The 20,308-nt window shown below is 34.2% G+C and overlaps 2 protein-coding genes across 4 annotated transcripts; both read right to left on the reverse strand.

Annotated features, from left to right (window-relative positions):
• Positions 1 to 562: 562 nt before the first annotated feature.
• LOC130629857 (uncharacterized) lies at positions 563 to 20,098 on the reverse strand. Of its 3 annotated transcripts, none has more exons than XM_057443230.1 (2): positions 19,481 to 20,098; positions 563 to 894 (listed from the first exon to the last, which is right to left on the reverse strand). In XM_057443230.1, the coding sequence occupies exons 1-2, from the start codon at positions 19,873 to 19,875 to the stop codon at positions 891 to 893; spliced, it is 399 nt and encodes a 132-aa protein (XP_057299213.1). In that variant the 5' UTR covers positions 19,876 to 20,098; the 3' UTR covers positions 563 to 890. The 3 variants fall into 3 exon arrangements, with proteins under 3 accessions (XP_057299213.1, XP_057299214.1, XP_057299212.1); XM_057443231.1 differs by having other exon boundaries at positions 19,511 to 20,094; XM_057443229.1 differs by lacking the exon at positions 563 to 894 and adding an exon at positions 18,630 to 18,762 and having other exon boundaries at positions 19,481 to 19,875.
• On the reverse strand, positions 9,518 to 17,500 carry LOC130629856 (uncharacterized). Its single transcript, XM_057443228.1, has 2 exons — positions 17,258 to 17,500; positions 9,518 to 11,403 (listed from the first exon to the last, which is right to left on the reverse strand). The coding sequence occupies exon 2, from the start codon at positions 11,171 to 11,173 to the stop codon at positions 9,650 to 9,652; it is 1,524 nt and encodes a 507-aa protein (XP_057299211.1). The 5' UTR covers positions 11,174 to 11,403; positions 17,258 to 17,500; the 3' UTR covers positions 9,518 to 9,649.
• Positions 20,099 to 20,308: the final 210 nt, after the last annotated feature.

Consider the following 20,308-nt stretch of genomic DNA (forward strand, 5'->3'; position numbering starts at 1 on the left):
TGACAAGCACGTTAAAAAAAATTGCAGAGTATTCAACCTTGTTAAAAAACAATTAGTGAGTTTATGCTTATTATTTACATTTTTATTTGCAAATACAACAAATAATATGCCGGTTTACATTTTTATGTGTTTTTTGTGTGCACTTATTTGTTGCTATTTATTTGGGAGCAACTTTCGTAGCTTTTTTCAATTATTTAGTTACCTTTCTTAAATTTTTTATATATATTATAATACCTTCCACACTGCATAAAATCGACATTTTTGACCAAGCCACCCCGACCATTAATCCGGACTATTACTCCGGAGTTTTAAACCTGTCAACGCGTTTGCGCCGGACAACCCGGCGTTTAATTTTACGCCGGGGCGTCCACAAGATCACCAGAATATACATACGCAACCACGAGGCCACGAGGATTGGTTTTACATTGCTTTTACACACTTAATCTTTTTCCAACCTTTTCCGATCTTCTTTGAAGCACTTAGCTACACCTTAACGTTTCACCCCTTTCTATTTCTCATGATAGCTGCTCATCACATAACTGTATAGGAATATGATAAATATATTCATGTGCGGATCCAGGGTTAGTCAGATAAGTCGCGTGACTAAGTGTAAATTTGACGAAAAATGTTAGCCAAGCGAAGATGTCGACGATCCAGGCGTTGCAAACGGAGGGCGTTAAAAATTGTAATTTTTTTACGGCGAAAAGCCATGGTTCACAGCCCTCTCCAACTCGCCTATAGCGATGTTGACGTCAAAGTTGTGACGTCGCTACCATATAGACTGAGAGGGTTGCAAATTATAGCTTACAGATTTTGACTGATTCATTTTGACTAATCAGTCACTCAGTCAGTCAAAAATCAAATAGCTATGGCCCGCAACCCTCCCCATCTCACCTAAGGGACCTGTGACGTCAAAATCGTGACGTAATTTTCACACTCTATGCGTAGTCCAACAATATGTGGCCCGCAGCCGGCGAAGGAAATTTAGGTTCCGTACTGCGTGGTTACTGATAACCTGTTAGGCTATAGTTTTAACTCCCATCCGTCAGGAATAGTCGAAGACTCACGCCTTTTGGCTTGGATTCTTTCCGTACTATTATTGATTATGGCTGCAGCAGATATGTTGGCGCGGGTGCTTACTGATTTAAAGTGTGATAATTTTAAATCTGTTCGTAAAATGCAAAAAGAACTTTTAGAAAGTGTTTATTCTCGAGCATTTTTGTTGTCTGGGGATATTTATCCCTTGGTTGGTAAAAGTCTTCATCGGAATTTAGGTCCAGATATATACTTTCCATCTGAGGCGAGGTGTGAAGATAAAGGAATTATTGCTTTAAGGTGAGAAGTATGTTTTTTACTCTCCAACACACCTTGCATTTATTTAAAGGTTTTCAGTATATCTGCTACGAAAAGCTAGTTGGGGAGAGCTTTATACAACAGACTGTTAAAACCAAATACAAAAAGATTTAATTAGCTAATAGCTAGGGCTAATACACCTTTACGATAATTCAGAAAAAATAACACTCCATCGCAGCTTATTTTGCAATCAAAGGAGGTAAACATTACACTTTTATAAGAGTTTATTAAGGAGAAAACACGTTTTTTCGTGATAACTTTTCTTGCCACGTTTTCTTTTTAATGAAAAGTACACATAAGTTGTTTCTTATTATTATTAACGTTTCCTGAAAATTTGAAAGAAATTGATATGACAGAAGTTAAAAAACTGGAGAAAAAACGCTTTCGTCTCTAACAAACTCTCATAAAAACACGAGTTTTACCTCCTTTTTTCCGATATTGTAAAACGATGGAGAGCCGTAGGAACGCATGTACAATTGAATTATCATAAAGGTGTATTGTTTTTGTAATATGAGCTTTGAACAGAATTTTCAGCATTAGGAATTCTTTCTCAATTAATATTTGTGTTGTTATTAGAAGCAAGAACTTGACATCTGGATAAGTAAGGTTGGTGATGAAAAAAAACAACTCTTCGAATGACTATTAAGAAACAAAGTTTGTTGAGTAAAAGGTCATGGTAAAATATATTATTTTTAGATCCAATCCATCAGGAGACTGTCTATACAGCTCAGCATCGTTGGTATAGGTATAGGTGATAATTCTCTTGTTGATGTTTTGAGAATCCTGACATCCATAGAACTTTTCTTGCATCCTTCCTTTTATTCCAATCATCTTTGTTTTCAATTTGCTTTTAAAAACCAAAAGGCAAATATTTTTATATAAGTTTATTAAGATTTTCTCTTTCCCATATTGTTTGTGATATGACTCTTTCTCCTGAGGAGGCAGTTAAAGCAGAAGCAATCAACAACTGTACCCCCAAGACATGGTTTCCTTTTTTATCAATACTTGCCTTGTCAACAGTAATAAAGAGAAAAATTAACACATTTTACCCACAATTCGGTTTGTTACAGTTTGTTACAACTTTCTTTACACAGTGTATATCGCCACACCCATCTATTTTACCTGATGAAGATCAGTTAAAAATTTTATTTTGTTATGAAGATATTGTTAAGTCTGGTGTAGACTTCAAGCCAAATCATTACGTTCCCCTTTTTCCAGGTTGCAACTTTCTTAACTGAAAGTTGCATTTTCCTATTTCAGCATGCAAAAAGCAGTAAAAAGCCCTTCTTAATTCTTCTTTTAAAGTTCAAACGAAACTTGAGTTTAGCCGTATGAATAAACAAATATATCTGAACAAATACGTGGGTTGAGGTGTGTTTGTATCATATCACATGTATGTATATTTCATTTTCATTATCCTGATCTTTCCATATTCTTATTGTTTTTGTTATTATTGTGTTTTATTTTGCTGTCCATGGCTGGTGTGATCATTTGATTCACCTAGTCATGCTGATGAAGCCTGATATTGGCAGAAACAGCAGGAGTTTATAAATAATGAAATATATTCGCAATTGTCTCACTTTATTGTAGTTAATCCCTGTTAATTTTAGTGGTTTTATCTATCTAAAATAAGACGTGTAAGACGGAGATTTGATTCTTATAAAAGATGTTCTTAGGAGATTTTGTTATAGCTTAGCGTTTCTTTTGGTCAATTTTATTAATAACTAGTTAAATCGGAAGACGATTTTTGTACCCGCAAAGCTTAAAATTTAGCCCCCAGCTGCTAAATTCAAGACTCAGTCTTGACTAAGTCTTGAAAAAGTCTGGATCCGCCCCTGTTATTATCACGTTCTATAGCCATGTACAAATCTTAAACAAACCAATTTTAAGATTTAAGCTAGGAACGTAGATTTCGAGGCAGAGCGCTAACTATACCTAGTCGTATTTATTCCCATTCGTTTAAAGTTTGTAATAAGATTGGTATATATTAGCTATATTATTAGCTCGGTAGCTAGCTCTTGACCTACCCCTGGCTAAAACGTGAAAGTAGTCAAATGCAGTTTTTAGCTAAGCTACAACAAATTTCTTATTCAATAATTTTTGTGATCTATATATAGTTAGGTAAATACATAATTTACTACTGTCATTGAAAACTTAATCCAAAAAGTAAATTTTTTTAGCTGTACACAGTAACGATGGGCTGTTTCCTGTGTTTTTTTTTTACCGTTGTGATAAAGTTCTTTTTGAAAAATGGTAATAGGCCTATAACACATGCGTGACAAGATTTACCTGTAATAAATGTTCAACCTGGTGTTCACAACGGGCTGTTTTGTGTGCTTTTATTTAAATTGAAGTTGTGATAAGTTATTTTGGGAAAAGGCTATTACGCCTATAGACATGTGTGACACAGTTTAACTGTACTAAAGTGCTTATTCTGGGGTCATGATTATTTTGTTAAAGGAGAGGCGTACAGCGCTGGCACGGCTGCGGATTGAAAATTCATGATTCCAGAGTTAATTTTAAAGACCAGATATGCTGGTCTGGAATGTTTCGTAAAACATCTGTTCATAGGAGTTTTTTACAAAATACCATCTCTTCTTTCATCCATAAATGCGAGTTATTTTTTTAGTTCACCATTTTTACACACTTACAAACTGGTGGTTATATTCAGAAACAATATTAGATCCACAGTAACAATATTAGATCTTTCTGTAAATTGTGATGGTCACGCTTCGATGATTACATTGTTTTATTAAAATAACAAACAAGACAAAAGATATAGATCAAAATAGCTACAGTTTTGAATAACACGACCAAAATATATATGTTTTTATTACTGAATTAATTTATAAGTAAACATGAAAAAAATAAAGATTTGTAAACAAAGTTGAGACCGTTGTACGTTCGATTTTTTGTTGTCAGTTTCCGGTCTGTGTATTTATCGAATTTGGCGCCATCTCATCACAACAAACTTCATCGTTTGAAGCTGGGAGTATGTTGTGAAAAAGCGAACCAAATTACAAAAAAAATGACACTTGTTGATAAAGTTCCAAGAATTTTTAACGAAGGTTATAAAATTCTGGAACTATCACTGTGTGTAATATATTTTGAATTATCTTCGGTTAAAGATCTTATTTTTTATATTTATTGGTAAGTACATCTTATAATTGCTTCTTCTCGCCACATACAGTCATGAAAACTTTGTAAAATGTTATTTGTATGGAACATGGATATTCAGTTATGAAGCAGAGTTATTTGTGTGTAGTTAGAGTAGTTATTTTATTAGATTTTAGGATTTAGAAGTTCCTTTATTTTTGCTTCCTCGCTTAAAATTTATTTTGTGAATGCCACAAAATATTTTTTTGTTCGCTTCTCCTTTAACGTTTAATGAAACTTATTCCGCAGAATAAGATAATATGGACTAATTTTTTTGCTATGACGTAGTTAACATGAATAAACTGTGCTGAAAGGGTATTAAGCATAAACGCATGTGCAACGCCGGTTTACCTGTACTAAGCGACTGGCTGTTTTCCATGTTTCTGCTTAATCGAAGTTGCAACAAAAAGGTATTGTATCTACATGAATGTGCAACATTGTTTAAGTACTAAGCGCGCAGTCCGGAGTAACATTTATTTTTGAACTTTCACCGCAAACATTTTCTAAACAATAACAAAACTTGGTCAGGACTTTTTACTGTGATGGAGTAACAACGCGTTGTAGACTAAGCTAATTGCGCAGGGAATGTTTTTTAAAAAAATATATTATACTTGTGGCGCTTATCCCGGAGTACGACGCCAGATCCCCTCGCTAGTTTAGTAGAAAAGTAAGGATGTCCATTCTTACAATTCAAAACTGTGTGAATCTAGATGTTTTGCTGTACTTGTTTGTTTACTCTCACAAAAACGTCTATAAATACGAACCTGGATAATTCTTGTAAACTCAGGTTGCTTTTGAACGTATGAAATTTTGTACAAATTTTAATTACCCCCATGAAGACTTTTACTAATTAGGCAGTTTCTATCATTTCATAGAATGAAGAAAGACATAAAAAAGAAGAGAAGTCAACTTCTTTAAAAAATCAGTTAGTAAGTTTAAATCAGTTCAAGTATCAGCAGCACAAATAAACCGAAAACTTTAATCAATACCTGCTTACTTTTGATATTTCATGTTTTTTCATAGAATGAACATGAGGAAGAAATAGTAAATTAAATTTCTTTTAATTAATTCAACTTAAGGCTTGTTCTTTTTACATCGCTAAACGAAAACAAATAACAGTACCATAGTATATAAATATAAAGAATGGGCATTTGTTTTTCTTTATTTTAGAACAACCAAACAGAGGAAGTGAACTCTATATAGAACCGCGTAATTTGTCTCGAACCAACTTCGTCCTCAGGACTGGTTAGGCTTTTTATATTTGGATTGTTGTTTTGGATTACATTGTTGACTTTTTTGATACTAAAGCACTTGCGACGAGGTTGATATACAAGTTTGCCTTGATTTTCCACGCCTGAATGTCTTCTTTCAAGTTGCTGTCCTGATTGGATTTGCCTTGGATCCTTTCTGCAACACTTTGCATATTCATAAGGGTACCATATATGTTCCATTTTGAAAAATTAAAACTTTAACGCAAACATAATTACATCTGAAATGCACCGTACTCCCAAAGAATTTTTTGTCATAAAACACACCAGTTCGAAAGCATTCTAGCTAATACTTTATCATACAAGATTTGCTGTAAAGAGTCTAAAACAGACACATATATTAATATTTCTGGGTTCTCTTACAGCATTATTATTGCGATACTCTTACAGCGCTGCCATTGCTCAAAATACACAAGATTTAGGCTACCTTCCTTGACACTAAAAGCTAATTTAATTTCTGTATATTCTGGCATGTCAAGATACATATATATTCACAAGACGGCAAAACAGCATGACCTGGCTGGTACTCAGCAGCCATTATAATTGCTACAGTTTTAATTTCCAGGCGCATAGTCCAAGAAGACGACGTTGAAAATGCCCTAACTGCACGTTTCACTTTAGTCCGCTCTACGGCCAGGAAAAGTACACACAATCGATGATTTGAGGAGGGTTGGTACGGTGTTTCAATTCTGGCATAAAAACGTAACATCCAAAGTTTTGATTCCGCTTTGAACAGTGACAGGTGGATTTTGAAACATTTAGTACAAAAGTACTAAATGCTTAGTCATTAGTTTTCTTAAAAGTAAGTGTTATTGTTTCTATAGTTGTTAACAAAGCGGGCTTTATTTTAAAGCAGATGTGGTCGAATAACATAGCCAGTGTTGTGCAAGATTACTTTTTAAAGTTTTACGGAAAACTTTCCGTAAAGTAAATGCTAGGGGACTGTGTGTCATAGGCCGATGATGGGCGTAACCTATGTTTTTATCTGAAGTGAGGAGGAATTATTACTGTTACTGATTATTAATGTTATACAAACGGACCGTCGAACCTGTAATACAAAATGGTGTCTGCGACGGATTGCCTATATAATAAGTCAACCAGATGGTTCTGATACATATCTCTTTAATACTAGCCGTATTTTGTCTGTCTCTGCGCGGACCCCCCGTTGAGTTAGAAAATCGTGCTACGGCAACACGAATATCAAATGCGATATATTTTTATCTGCTTTGTTGCCACGGGTAAATTTAAAGGACGGGCGAACCCGTGGATTTTATCACGGGCTAACGACTTCTATATTATAATATCCGTGTGCGTCTGTATATCACGCAAAATAGTACCGTAAGTAGCGAGACCCGCTTAAGTGGTATAAAAAGGATGGGCGACCTGTGGATTCTTCCACGGGCCGTCGACTAGTTTTATTTAATAAACGTGTCTATTCTATTCTTGCTGGCCGATAATCTTGTCCGAAGAGAACGGTTGCAGACATTTTATGATAGCGACGGCTACACCATTAAACATTAAAGTAAATACTTTTACACATGAAAGTAAATCACGTTTTTGACCACATATAAATCATAAACACGCGAATTATAAGATTTGACTATAAACATGCCTCGTGGTAAGGAGCTACACTAGCCAACTAGCTAACTAACTGGCCGCATTTCCTGTTCTCTCATGTCCTACTTCTCTAGAATGGGTTGTTTTACGTCATGCCCATCAATCAGAATTGTACTAACCTATGACTTTGGTTATATAGTTATTGTTAGAAAGTGAAAGACGAATACTAGTCATCGTTGGCTACAACTAATTAGTTAGTTAGCTATCTCGCTTTCTGAAATCTTACTTATGTGATATGTGATACGCGCATAATGCCTCTCATCAACTGATAATGAGAAGCATTATGCGCGTAGGATGCAACAGCTGTTTCAAAAAGCAGTTGCACTTCAAATCGTTCAAGCCCGGCTAAATAATGCGTATTGACTTTTGCAGATGAGAAAAATCGAAAATCCGCAGTCGACCGACCGAATCATTTTTTTACTTTGTTTTAGGTTTTTACTTTGAGCAGAACACATACGGAACACGTAAGTTTATGTTGATATGTATATCCTGCATAAATATTCGTTAAATAATAACATTTTGATAGGTATCTCTCTGTTATACACATAAGTTGGAAGCTAGTATGTATTGTCTAAATAAACTGTTTTGGCTGAATATCCTAAAAACCATAGTTATCCCTGGTTGACAAAAATGGTAGTAGTGGTTGCTAGTTTCACTTTTCAGCACATTTGCTTACCGTGTTTATATTATGTACATTTTGACTGCTCGGTCTAGCTATATTTTAGCTACTCGGTCTAGATATATTTTAGCTAGCTAGCTTGCTATCTCTACCCATCTAATCAGTATTTAAGATAGGTAGCAAGCTGGCAATCGAAAAAAGTGGCAAGGATGTAAATGTTATCGATAATAGATAAAAGTATTATGTGCGTTATTTCTGAACAAATGCAAACAATGTGGGCAGAATGAAAATTAAATATGTTTAAAGAAATCACAAATGCTACGTATCTTTAATAATTCCCGTTGGTTATGCGCGCGTTAACGATTAAAAACTTGAAATTTACAACACAAACCATCAAGTAGAATTTGTTTGCATGATTTAGGCACGTGGTTAGTTCGATTTCTTGATCTTTTTCGGATGTTACCACAAAATCTAAAATACCCGGATTTTCGGCCACTTTTTGGCAATTTGTTATGCGATTTATGTAAAAACCATAGGTTAATATTTATCATAGCATTCTCTTTTGAGAATGAAATACGGATGTGCTATGATAAATATTCACCTATGTATATACACCATTCGGATAAACTATCTGAGTTCATTGCTAATATATTGCCGCACGTAGTGTAGTGGGTTTGTCTGCGGATCCCAGTTCAGGGGACCGCGGATCGAATCCCGCTCACTGCCAAGCAATATGTTAGTAATGAACAAAGTAGTTCTTCTTCAATATGACTTGCACGCATTATACTTGCCCGTCATGATCAGAGGTCTGATCGTGGTGAAGCATTCTCTGTTGAGAATGAAATACGGATGTGCTATGATTTCACCTATGTCTATAAGATTTTCTTTGTCATCTGGGCGTGGCGATCGGAATTCATTATTCCAGATAAAAAAAACTTCGTTTTATACACACTGCTAAGCATGAATATTTATTAATTCTTAACAACAACAACAACAATACAAGCACGAAGGCACTTACCGGGACATAATGTGTGATGTGTTTTTCAAACACATAGCGGGACACATTTTCTATTAGAGATATCTTAAATAACTATACAGTGGGCTGTTCGAAATTACGAATAACAACGAAATTACGGCATAACAACAACAAAAACAACGACAACAACAAGACAATACACTTTAAAATAATACAATCACTTTTTTCTCATTTCATCTATATCAATGGCCATAATATTACTATTAAAATCCCTCATAGGACCTCATAGGAGAATTTGGTATGTTTTATTAATGTATCACTTAAGATTTAGTTGACATAAGCAAATAGCAAAGTTCACTTGGCTAAGATACGCACTGGTAATGTTCACGGATAACTCATTGCTTCTTTAGTTTCCAATTCGCAGATTGAAAAACATGATTTAAGAACTTAACCCTATAATTTGAATCTCTCTCTCTGAACATGATTTCTTCTCAAAAGGTTAGAATTAGAAAAAGTCAACTTTCAAGAGAAATTAGCTGTTTACGTTTGACTTCTTAAAACTTTGTACATACAAAGAAAACGAGTAAAATGCTTAATAATTGTGCAATTTGGCTTTGACTTTTGTGTACCTTTACTTAAGTCAATTGGCGCAGAATATACCTATTTCTTTTTAATGTCAAAAGACAGTGTAAATACGTTAGGTCTTTGAAGACAGTTACATATGTCTGGTCCACAAATGTCCGTTATGTTTACATCGAACTCATCGACGTCGAAGTAATACTCCAAAAATTTGTGGCGATACTTAAGCGCAAGGATGCGATTGCTTATATCCAAGGGATATATAACAAAAGCATCTCTCCTGAAATATGGAATGTAGCCATCACTATGACGTTTCATGAAAAAGCCGTGTAAAACTTTCTTTTGCTCCATGTGGACTTCCAACCGTTTTTCATCGTATTGAAGTATATGTGTTCCAAAGACAATTGTAGACCAATTCATAAAATGCATAGAATGGGTTGTTTCTTTATTCGAGCAAGCGTAAGCAAGTTTAAAGAAGGATTCCTTTCTAATGTAATCAGCCACGTTGTTCCAGTTAATGTGATGAGGTTCCAATGATTGAATATGTTCTTTGGCTTCCTTGTTTTCCAACTGGACTGTCATAACACGAAGCGTACATTTCACTTTATCTGCTGTTATCAACTTCATCAATGCTTGTAGTTTTGACTTGTAGTACGTTGTCACACTTCTAAGAAGGCTCCCATCGTACTTAAAGTCTTCACTGCAATTAAAGGATTCTAATAATGTACCTTCTTGTCGTCGGTAACGCCTAAAATGGGAAACCATCGAAAACATGGAGACATTGCCGTGACATTGTAACTTTAATTGACCGAATATCTGTCCGGTCAACTCGTATCGACACATTTCGATACGATCTTGTTTTTCTAACAAAGAGCTAATAGCTTTGAGTGGATCGAATAATACAAATTGTGCTTGCCATCTGTTAATTGCTTCATTCAGGGTAAGTGTGGCGTCTCTCCAATGATTTATTAAATCATTTATATCTTGCGCGAGTTTGGTAGTGGTGATCACACTATCGCATGCCTTTCTAAATTCCTTTAATGTTTGATTGCACCAGCCTGTGGAAAACCAAACTTCAAGGATTGAATTAGGATTTAATTGCATTTTTATCATTTCGTAAATAATCAACGAACGAGCCACACATATCTCTGACATGTCAAATCCATAGAAATTTACTTTGTCACCTGAACCACCTGTAAATACTCCCATTACAAGTTGAAGTAAGTCCACATATCCAATAAAGACATAGGTTTTACCAAAATCAAAATATTTTTCCTTTACAGGAGTATTGCGAAACAACTGATAAACTTCCTTAGGATAAGTGGCCTCAGGTCGGTTCTTATATATGTCTCCCAGGCGTGGGTTTGCATCCAAAAAGTGAGCTAATTCAGTTGTAATCATCTGAAAACTTTGCTTCAGTGAATGTGCATCCCATTCCATTATATCCAATGATAGTTCTGTTTCACCAAATTTTTCATGCTGTTCATAAGCCCAATTTAAAAAAAAAGTGTTTACATCATCATTAGGATACGCTTGGCAGTACTCGAGAAGGAAATTAGGAATCGGAACATCTTTTAAATAATTTTTTTTGAATGGCAGGGTCATAAAAAAGTTAAGAGCTTTTCTTAAATTTTTTGCCGATAATTCTTCCCCTCTACCGCATTGAATTTGCGCACTCTTCTTGATGTTGAGAAGTACATGTTTGTTTATGTTGCTTCCAATGGTTTTTCTGACAATTTCTACTGCAGTATATTCGTTTCTTGCAACAGCCACACCGAAAGCTTGCCTCTTTCAGCAAACAGCCATAACAAACTGTGAACTTCTTTTCATCTGACCTATAGTTAAATAATAAGATTTTATATAAAGTCTAGAACTCTGTTAATATTTATTTCTATTTACACTGATGAAGGCAAAGGAGATCGCAAAACAGTTTGCGATAAGGATCCTTTAAGGTGTATCTTAGGAAATATTCATGTTCTAAGATAGCAAATGAAATAGTAAAATTTGGAAAATATTCATCCTAACTAACCCAGCATTAGTACTTGTATGATACACATGTTCTTTTTAAAGAAAACCTGAAATATTTGATCTTTTAATGGCAGGAAAAAAACGAGCTTTAATGTTCACACCTAGATGTAAAAATATGGTCAGTTGTAATAGCTGTTCAAAAAAATTAGAAGCGTTCTTCTCTGATTTTTTTACAGGTGCCTGTGGTCAAAATATGTTATTACCTAGGTATTCAACAAAAACTAATGTGGTAGCATATTTTAGACAAAACTGTGCTGCGCAAATAGATATTAATTTTTTAACTTAGTTTCCAGTACTTTGGCATTTTGCTTTGTCATTTAGCTTTTTTCTTTATTACGATATTTAACACTTTTCAAGTTGCCAGAACATTTATGTTAAAACTCGTTGGATGTTTTTGCTTATCTATGAGATTGTTCCGCGAATAAGGTATTCTTGCTATGCAACGAAAGGATATATTTTTTCAATGCAGACTTTTTATTCAACTTTCAAAAGCTACTGGATCCGTGTATGTATACTGCCCAACACATTTAAATTGAACACAATCACATCAGTTGTCATCAGTAAACGGCCAGTAGGCATATATTATCCCAATGACGTCATTAATTGGTCCTGTTTTGGTCTAGAAGTCCCCCATCAAGATAGAATATTCTATTGTTGACATTTTTTGAAAGAAGTAGAATGTCTTTATTGATTCGTCTGCTGCAATTTTCCTTATCTTAATGGCGTCTATTTATGATCGTTTAAAGTACACCCAATAAACGTCAAACAAGGAAGTCCTTTTTTACCATTTTCAGGATGAATTATTAGTGAAGTCCGTAGATTATGCCATTAATTACGTCCTAAAACAGACGTTGCCATTCGAAAGTTGCTTGCCGTTGATTGTGGGATGTCTATTGAAAACCAACGCGATAAAACTCTTTATTTATTTTCCGGAAGGTCAAACATTAAGATTCAACTAGTACCAAGAATTGTTGAAGATAGATGTGAGGGATAATGTAAAAAAAAGATTGAGAAGGTAAGTATAGAAAAACATTACTGCTCACCATTATTTCTTGTGCCAAGTTATAATAAGTATATCGAATTCACTATCGTACAGATTTTTATAAGCATATCCAGGTTCGGATAACATATTGCTCACTGTTAGTGCATTCTTTTTTTGTATTTTCTTATATTTCTTGTTTCTTTATTCACAATTGGATATATTCATAGACACTACCATTCCGTCTGAACATGGCTTTATTTCTTTGTTATATGGACGGTATTGTGCAGTCGAAACAAACAGCCGAAATGTAAGCAGCTTAGTGCATCATCCCGAATCTCCAATGCTCAGATATTTTTCAGCAAATAGTTTACTACATATTTGAATTTAAATATTTTGGCTTGGATTACTACTTGTACGTGAGAAATGAAAATACTTTTGTGCTAATTGTAAAATAATTTTTAGTGACGACGGTTATTAGTAGCACGTACGCGCAAAACTTTATGTTGTGCGGTAGAAACCATTACGTTGAAATTTATAGTGTAATAGAAGTCAATTCAAAGCATTATATTTGTTAGAGAAATTTGGAGGACTTGAAGGGGCTACAAAACGTGCCATTGATTTTTGACTTTAGTGACTTACAAGAAAGTGCAGCTTATGGCGGAGGAAATAATTATGAGGAATATGAGGACAAAAACAACACCTTTATCATTCTTGGATATTTACTGACGCCAGATATAACTGAAAACGAAAGAAAAGTCTTACAAATATTCAATATACATATTTTTTTTCTATAAAAGCTAAAAGTTTTAAGCTTCTAAATTTTGCACAGAAACGTACCAAATTACTACATATAAAGCCAGTTGAAGCAAAAACAATAACGTTAAAATCATTTTCGAAGTATCTCTTTAATAATAACCGTATTTTGTCTGTCTGTCTGCGAAAGCTGTGTTTCAATATATTTTCGCGGGTGAATGAACAAAGGCCATTTTGATTTTGAAAGTAGTCGGTGTGTGGAAGGTTTGTAGGCCTGTTTGACTTTTCTATCTTCTAAAAACTTTATATTTTTTTAATGTTAGTTTTCTCTTTGTTTGCAATGTTAAGATAAATATATTGTTACGATTTTTAGCTGTATACAGATCTTAAACGCACGAGTTTTGGATTTTTGGCTAGGAACGAAGATTTTGCTGGCCAGCGAGCTTATTACTATTTTGTATGATATGAGAGCACTTCATCCTTCAGCCAATTTATTTTTATGTTGAGGATGTAGCCATTTAGCTAGCTATTTGGCTAAAAAGTGAGAGTATAAAAATGCAGTTTGGCTACCACAATATTCTTAAGCAATAATTCTTATGCTAAATGCTGTTAGCTAGCTAGGTAGCTACATCTTTTATTATTTTCCTGAAATCCAAGCGGTTTACCTTTACTAAGGGATCAGCAAACTGACAGTTAATTTTTAAACTTTCTCGGGAGTCACGGCTGTACGAATGTGCGACACTTTTTACCTGGACTAACCGCCCAGCCCGGTGTTAGCAATAAACTTTTTCTTGTGTTTTTATTTAAACAGGGTCAGCGAGAAACTTTTTTTTTAAAGTGTATTATCCCTCTATACGCGTCATCGTTGCGGGAAAGTTATTTTTTGAAAAATACGTTTCAGTTGCAACACTATAATGGTGTATGCGCTTTACTTGATTTATAACATACTGCATACCTGTACTAAAGCGCTCCACCTGATCGTGTGGCAGAGTTTACGTCTGTTATTAGGCGCTCCAGCGAGTGTTCACTGCTGGCTCACGCCTTGACTTGTGGCTTACCCCGCGTTTCGACGCCGGGTTTACCAGCTAGTCTCTATAATAATAGCCGTATTCCGTCTGTCTGTTCGTGCGTCAAAAGCAACTTGTGTTAACCACGCACTAAATTGCGCATAACTCTTTGATCTTTTTGCTACGCTATTTTAAAATTTTATTTTATTTTGTCTTTTGCGTAGTTTCACAAAAGTTTAATTTAAAAATTTTCTTATACAAAATTTATGGTTAATTAACTTTTATTGTTCCTTCGATGCAGTTTCTTTGTTATAAATAACTACAGTCAAAGTTGCGGACAATTAATTTGCGTTGTCTATTTCATTGAGAAAGTTTTAATTATTCGCGCCTTTTCAAGGAAATTAACAGAAACAAGTTTTGATAAGAGAAGGAGAACAATAATTTTAGAAAGATTTTGTAAGTGATTTTTGTTTGTTCTAAACATAAATGTGGAATTTATTTTGTAAATTTTGTTTCATCTTCAAACCATTTATATTTTTAATGACAACAATAAACCTGTATGTGCTCATTTTTTTGTTGAAACTTATTGTTTTTCAAACTGAACAAAAAGTGTAAGAAAATGTCAAATTTAGTTTTTTAAAAACTATTAAACTCAGGCCGTAAAAATGCACAAATTATTGTTAAACATGTGAATTTTACGAGTGTAGTTTACACTGCTTCCGTGTATATTTCCAGGGACCATGACTACCGCAGAGTAATTTAATAACAGATGCGCAAAATAATTTCATAACAGATGCGCAAATTAATTTCATTAACAGATGCGCGAAATATTTTCATTAACAGATGCGCGAAATATTTTCATTAACAGATGGGCTAAATAATTACGTCAGCTAATTCCCGTGGATTGTTCCACGGGTTAACGATTAGTTAAGTATAATAACCTTAGAGCTATTTCAGTATAGCATGTTTAACAAGCATAGTACAACCTGTGTTGTGTTGCCTCCATTGCAGAACAAACTTTCGAATTTACTGTTATGCATTATATTGTGCATCTTACTTTACCGCCAAAAAAAGAAAACCGAATGAAAATGTTTCTATTTTTGCATAAGAGCATTAAAAAGTAGAAAATCATAAAGAGGTCATATCTATGTGTCATTTGGAAAACCAAATTGATAGCTATTTGTGCAAACTCGAAACATGTTCTGAAAACGATGCACCTTGATTCGGTATTTAAAGAGAAAGCCAGTTCTTCTATTTCTATTTGTTTTGTACTTATTTTTTTCACGCTTGTTGGTGTTACGTGTGCCTTGGACATAATGTTTTCTTTAAGGGATGTCCTAAGAACACACATCACGTTAAATTTTCGTATTACATTTGTGCCCAGGACAGGCCTTCTTCCAACGTAGCTATTTTAAAAGATGCCCTGAAGATACAACAAAACTAATGCAATGTTAAGACCCCTTCAGCACGTTAAACATGTGCCTAAAAAAGATGTCCTTATGATGAATCTACTTAGGCAAAAAAGCAATATGAAATACCCGTCATTTGAATTTTGGTGACGTCAGGAAAAACCCACTAATGTAAAAAACTTGCTAGAAGTTTTTTAACCCACTGCATTTATTTTTGCAGTTTGAAATTTTGTTGGTAAAAATGTATTGTTTTTTGTCTTTTTGATAAGCTGTTACGAGGTATTGAGGTTTAAAGGTATCATGATGACGTCATTAACTTAACTATTCCAATACGATTGTTTGACCAAAGTTTAGGAAATTAGACCCAATTTGGTCTCAGATCCCCAGGTACCTAGACGCCAAATAAATGTCGCTTACTTCCATTTGTTTTTAAGCCATTTAACCTCACACTAAAAAGTACAATTTTGAAGCAACAATGACTTTAAAAAAATTTTACAACTCCATTTGAAATTAAGTGTTGATTTGGTTACAAAAAAGGAACCATTGTTATTTTTATTGGTATTATTACTTTTTGGCATAATTATAGATCATAGCATCTTCGGTGGTGGAGAGCTGATAATAATGTAGGCTTGTGTCTTTAAAGTATAGACTATACGTATGCACTATATTATTATTTTGTCCATAGAATCACAAAATACTGCTGTGAACACTAATGCTAAAATTTTCATTTGAAAATTCTTTCCTAGACTTTTTTTTATTCTTTTATATGATTTTTCTTATAAGATTTAGAGGTTTTATTACACAATACGTAACGAAGAAACCAGATTATTATTTCTATAGGAACTTTTAAAAACAGCTGGCTATCTAGAAACTCAATGTTATTTGACTCATTTGTACACCAACCTAGGTCATATTCCTTTTTAACTTTTGACTTTTTGCTAATTAAACAAAAATAAAGTGTGTTAGGTTCTTCTTTTGAACTTAATGGCTTTGTGCTATAATAATTCCACAACTATATCTAGCAAGTCCCTTTAGCTAGCTAAAAACCTTAAAATTAATATATATAAGAGTTGTATGTACTATGCTAGCATGTTCTAATTAATGCGCTAACTATTGCTCGATCAAAACATCAATTCTTTTTTTATTAATCGTAAACATAAATTTCAAGGAGTTACACATAACCAGAAGAAACTGCTAATTAAAATTGCTGTCTGCAACATGCAACGGGATATTTTTAAGCAGAAGCTGAGCATTTTTGGCTAGCCTCTGTGAATCTTTTTTTATTTGTATTCTTTCTTGCGTTATGGGTATTGCCCACAATAAGACGAATTAGCACTAGCTATTGTACTAATGTTTTCCTCTGTATTTATAGATTTTGTTTTGCAAGCATAACGTAGGCATACACTAAGCCTGATTGTGTTTATTCTACAGGTATACTTCTTCTGATTTCGAATTTGTACTTGCTTATAAAAAACATGTATTTTTAAACGTTGAAAAAAATGTTGCTTACGTCTCATTTTTTGCCCTCTGCGAATTAATTTTGTCTTCATTTTCTTCTTTTTGCTCCCTCACCATACACGTTTTCTTGTGACCATTCTTCCAATGTTGTACTTGACATTCACGGGAGCAGTAAAAAGCGTCTTTGCATCGTCCACAATGCTTCGAGCCTTCATTTATTTGACAGTTTAAACAAGTTCTAAAATTTGATGCCATCGATTGAAGATTTAAAACTTACTAATATTAAAGTTTTAAAAGTAACATTCACATTTGAATTTTCTTTTTGTCTTGGATCTCCTAAACTCATGATCAGAATAACATAAAGATATGACTTTTGTCATCCAAAACGTTTTAAAGTCAGGGGCGGATCCAGACTTTTTCAAGACTTAGTCAAGACTGAGTCTTGAATTTAGCAGCTGGGGGCTAAATTTTAAGCTTTGCGGGTACAAAAATCGCCGAAAAATTGTCTTCCGATTTATCTAGTTATTAATAAAATTGACCAAAAGAAACGCTAAGCTATAACAAAATCTCCTAAGAACATCTTTTATAAGAATCAAATCTCCGTCTTACACGTCTTATTTTAAATAGATAAAACCACTAAAATTAACAGGGATTAACTACAATAAAGTGAGACAATTGTGAATATATTTCATTATTTATAAACTCCTGCTGTTTCTGCCAATATCAGGCTTCATCAGCATGACTAGGTGAATCAAATGATCACACCAGCCATGGACAGCAAAATAAAACACAATAATAACAAAAACAATAAGAATATGGAAAGATCAGGATAATGAAAATGAAATATACATACATGTGATATGATACAAACACACCTCAACCCATGTATTTGTTCAGATATATTTGTTTATTTATAGGGCTAAACTCAAGTTTCGTTTGAACTTTAAAAGAAGAATTAAGAAGGGCTTTTTACTGCTTTTTGCATGCTGAAATAGGAAAATGCAACTTTCAGTTAAGAAAGTTGCAACCTGGAAAAAGGGGAACGTATTGATTTGGCTTGAAGTCTACACCAGACTTAACAATATCTTCATAACAAAATAAAATTTTTAACTGATCTTCATCAGGTAAAATAGATGGGTGTGGCGATATACACTGTGTAAAGAAAGTTGTAACAAACTGTAACAAACCGAATTGTGGGTAAAATGTGTTAATTTTTCTCTTTATTACTGTTGACAAGGCAAGTATTGATAGAAAAGGAAACCATGTCTTGGGGGTACAGTTGTTGATTGCTTCTGCTTTAACTGCCTCCTCAGGAGAAAGAGTCATATCACAAACAATATAGGAAAGGGAAAATCTGAATAAACTTTTCTCAGATATAAAAATATTTGCCTTTTGGTTTTTAAAAGCAAATTGAAAACAAGTATGATTGGAATAAAAGGAAGGATGCAAGAAAAGTTCTATGGATGTCAAGATTCTCAAAACATCAACAAGAGAATTATCACCTATACCTATACCAACGATGCTGAGCTGTATAGACAGTCTCCTGATGGATTGGATCTAAAAATAATATATTTTACCATGACCTTTTACTCAACAAACTTTGTTTCTTAATAGTCATTCGAAGAGTTGTTTATTTTCATCACCAACCTTACTTTTCCAGATGTCAAGTTCTTGCTTCTAATAACAACACAAATATTAATTGAGAAAGAATTCCTCCGCAATGCTGAAAATTCTGTTCAAAGCTCATATTACAAAAACAATACACCTTTATGATAATTCAATTGTACATGCGTTCCTACGGCTCTCCATTGTTTTACAATATCGGAAAAAAGGAGGTAAAACTCGTGTTTTTATGAGATTTTGTTAGAGACGAAAGCGTGTTTTCTCCAGCTTTTTAACTTCCGTCGTATCAATTTCTTTAAAATTTTCAGGAAACGTTAATAATAATAAGATACAACTTATGTGTACTTTTCATTAAAAACAAAACGTGGCAAGAAAAGTTATCACGAAAAAACGTGTTTTCTCCTTAATAAACTCTTATAAAAGTGTAATGTTTACCTCCTCTGATTGCAAAATAAGCTACGATGGAGTGTTATTTTTTCCGAATTATCGTAAAGGTGTATTAGCCCTAGCTATTAGCTAATTAAATCTTTTTGTATTTGGTTTTAATAGTCTGTTGTATAAAGCTCTCCCCAACTAGCTTTTCGTAGCAGATATACTGAAAACCTTTAAATAAATGCAAGGTGTGTTGGAGAGTAAAAAACATACTTCTCACCTTAAAGCAATAATTCCTTTATCTTCACACCTCGCCTCAGATGGAAGGTATATATCTGGACCTAAATTCCGATGAAGACTTTTACCAACCAAGGGATAAATATCCCCAGACAACAAAAATGCTCGAGAATAAACACTTTCTAAAAGTTCTTTTTGCATTTTACAAACAGATTCAAAATTATCACACTTTAAATCAGTAAGCACCCGCGCCAACATATCTGCTGCGGCCATAATCAATAATAGTACGGAAAGAATCCAAGTCAAAAGGCGTGAGTCTTTGACTAATCCTGACGGATGGGAGTTAAAACTATAGCCTAACAGGTTATCAGTAACCACGCAGTACGGAACATAAATTTCCTTTGGCGGCTGCGGGCCACATATTGTTGGACTACGCATAGAGTGTGAAAATTACGTCACGATTTTGCCGTCACAGGCCCCTTAGGTGAGATGGGGAGGGTTGCGGGCCATAGCTATTTGATTTTTGACTGACTGAGTGACTGATTAGTCAAAATGAATCAGTCAAAATCTGTAAGCTATAACTTGAAACCCTCTCAGTCTATATGGTAGCGACGTCACAACTTTGACGTCAACATCGCTATAGGCGAATTGGAGAGGGCTGTGAACCATGGCTTTTAGCCGTAAAAAAATTACAATTTTTAACGCCCTCCGTTTGCAACGCCTGGATCGTCGACATCTTCGCTTGGCTAACATTTTTCGTCAAATTTACACTTAGTCACGCGATTTATCTGACTAACCCTGGATCCGCACCTGAAAGTATAGTCTGACTCAACAAATAAACACATATTATAAATAGTACAAGACGGTTTAA

The sequence above is a fragment of the Hydractinia symbiolongicarpus genome, chromosome 2, assembly GCF_029227915.1.
Source record: "Hydractinia symbiolongicarpus strain clone_291-10 chromosome 2, HSymV2.1, whole genome shotgun sequence".
NCBI lineage: Eukaryota > Metazoa > Cnidaria > Hydrozoa > Anthoathecata > Hydractiniidae > Hydractinia > Hydractinia symbiolongicarpus.

Excerpts from the sequence above, each read along its gene's own strand:
- LOC130629856 (XM_057443228.1), bottom strand. The coding sequence starts at position 11,173 with ATGACCCTGCCATTCAAAAAAAATTATTTAAAAGATGTTCCGATTCCT.
- LOC130629857 (XM_057443229.1), bottom strand. The coding sequence starts at position 19,875 with ATGCGTAGTCCAACAATATGTGGCCCGCAGCCGCCAAAGGAAATTTAT. Across the intron at positions 18,763-19,480 it reads AAAGGAATTATTGCTTTAAG|ATCCAATCCATCAGGAGACT; the intron begins GTGAGAAGTATG and ends TATTATTTTTAG.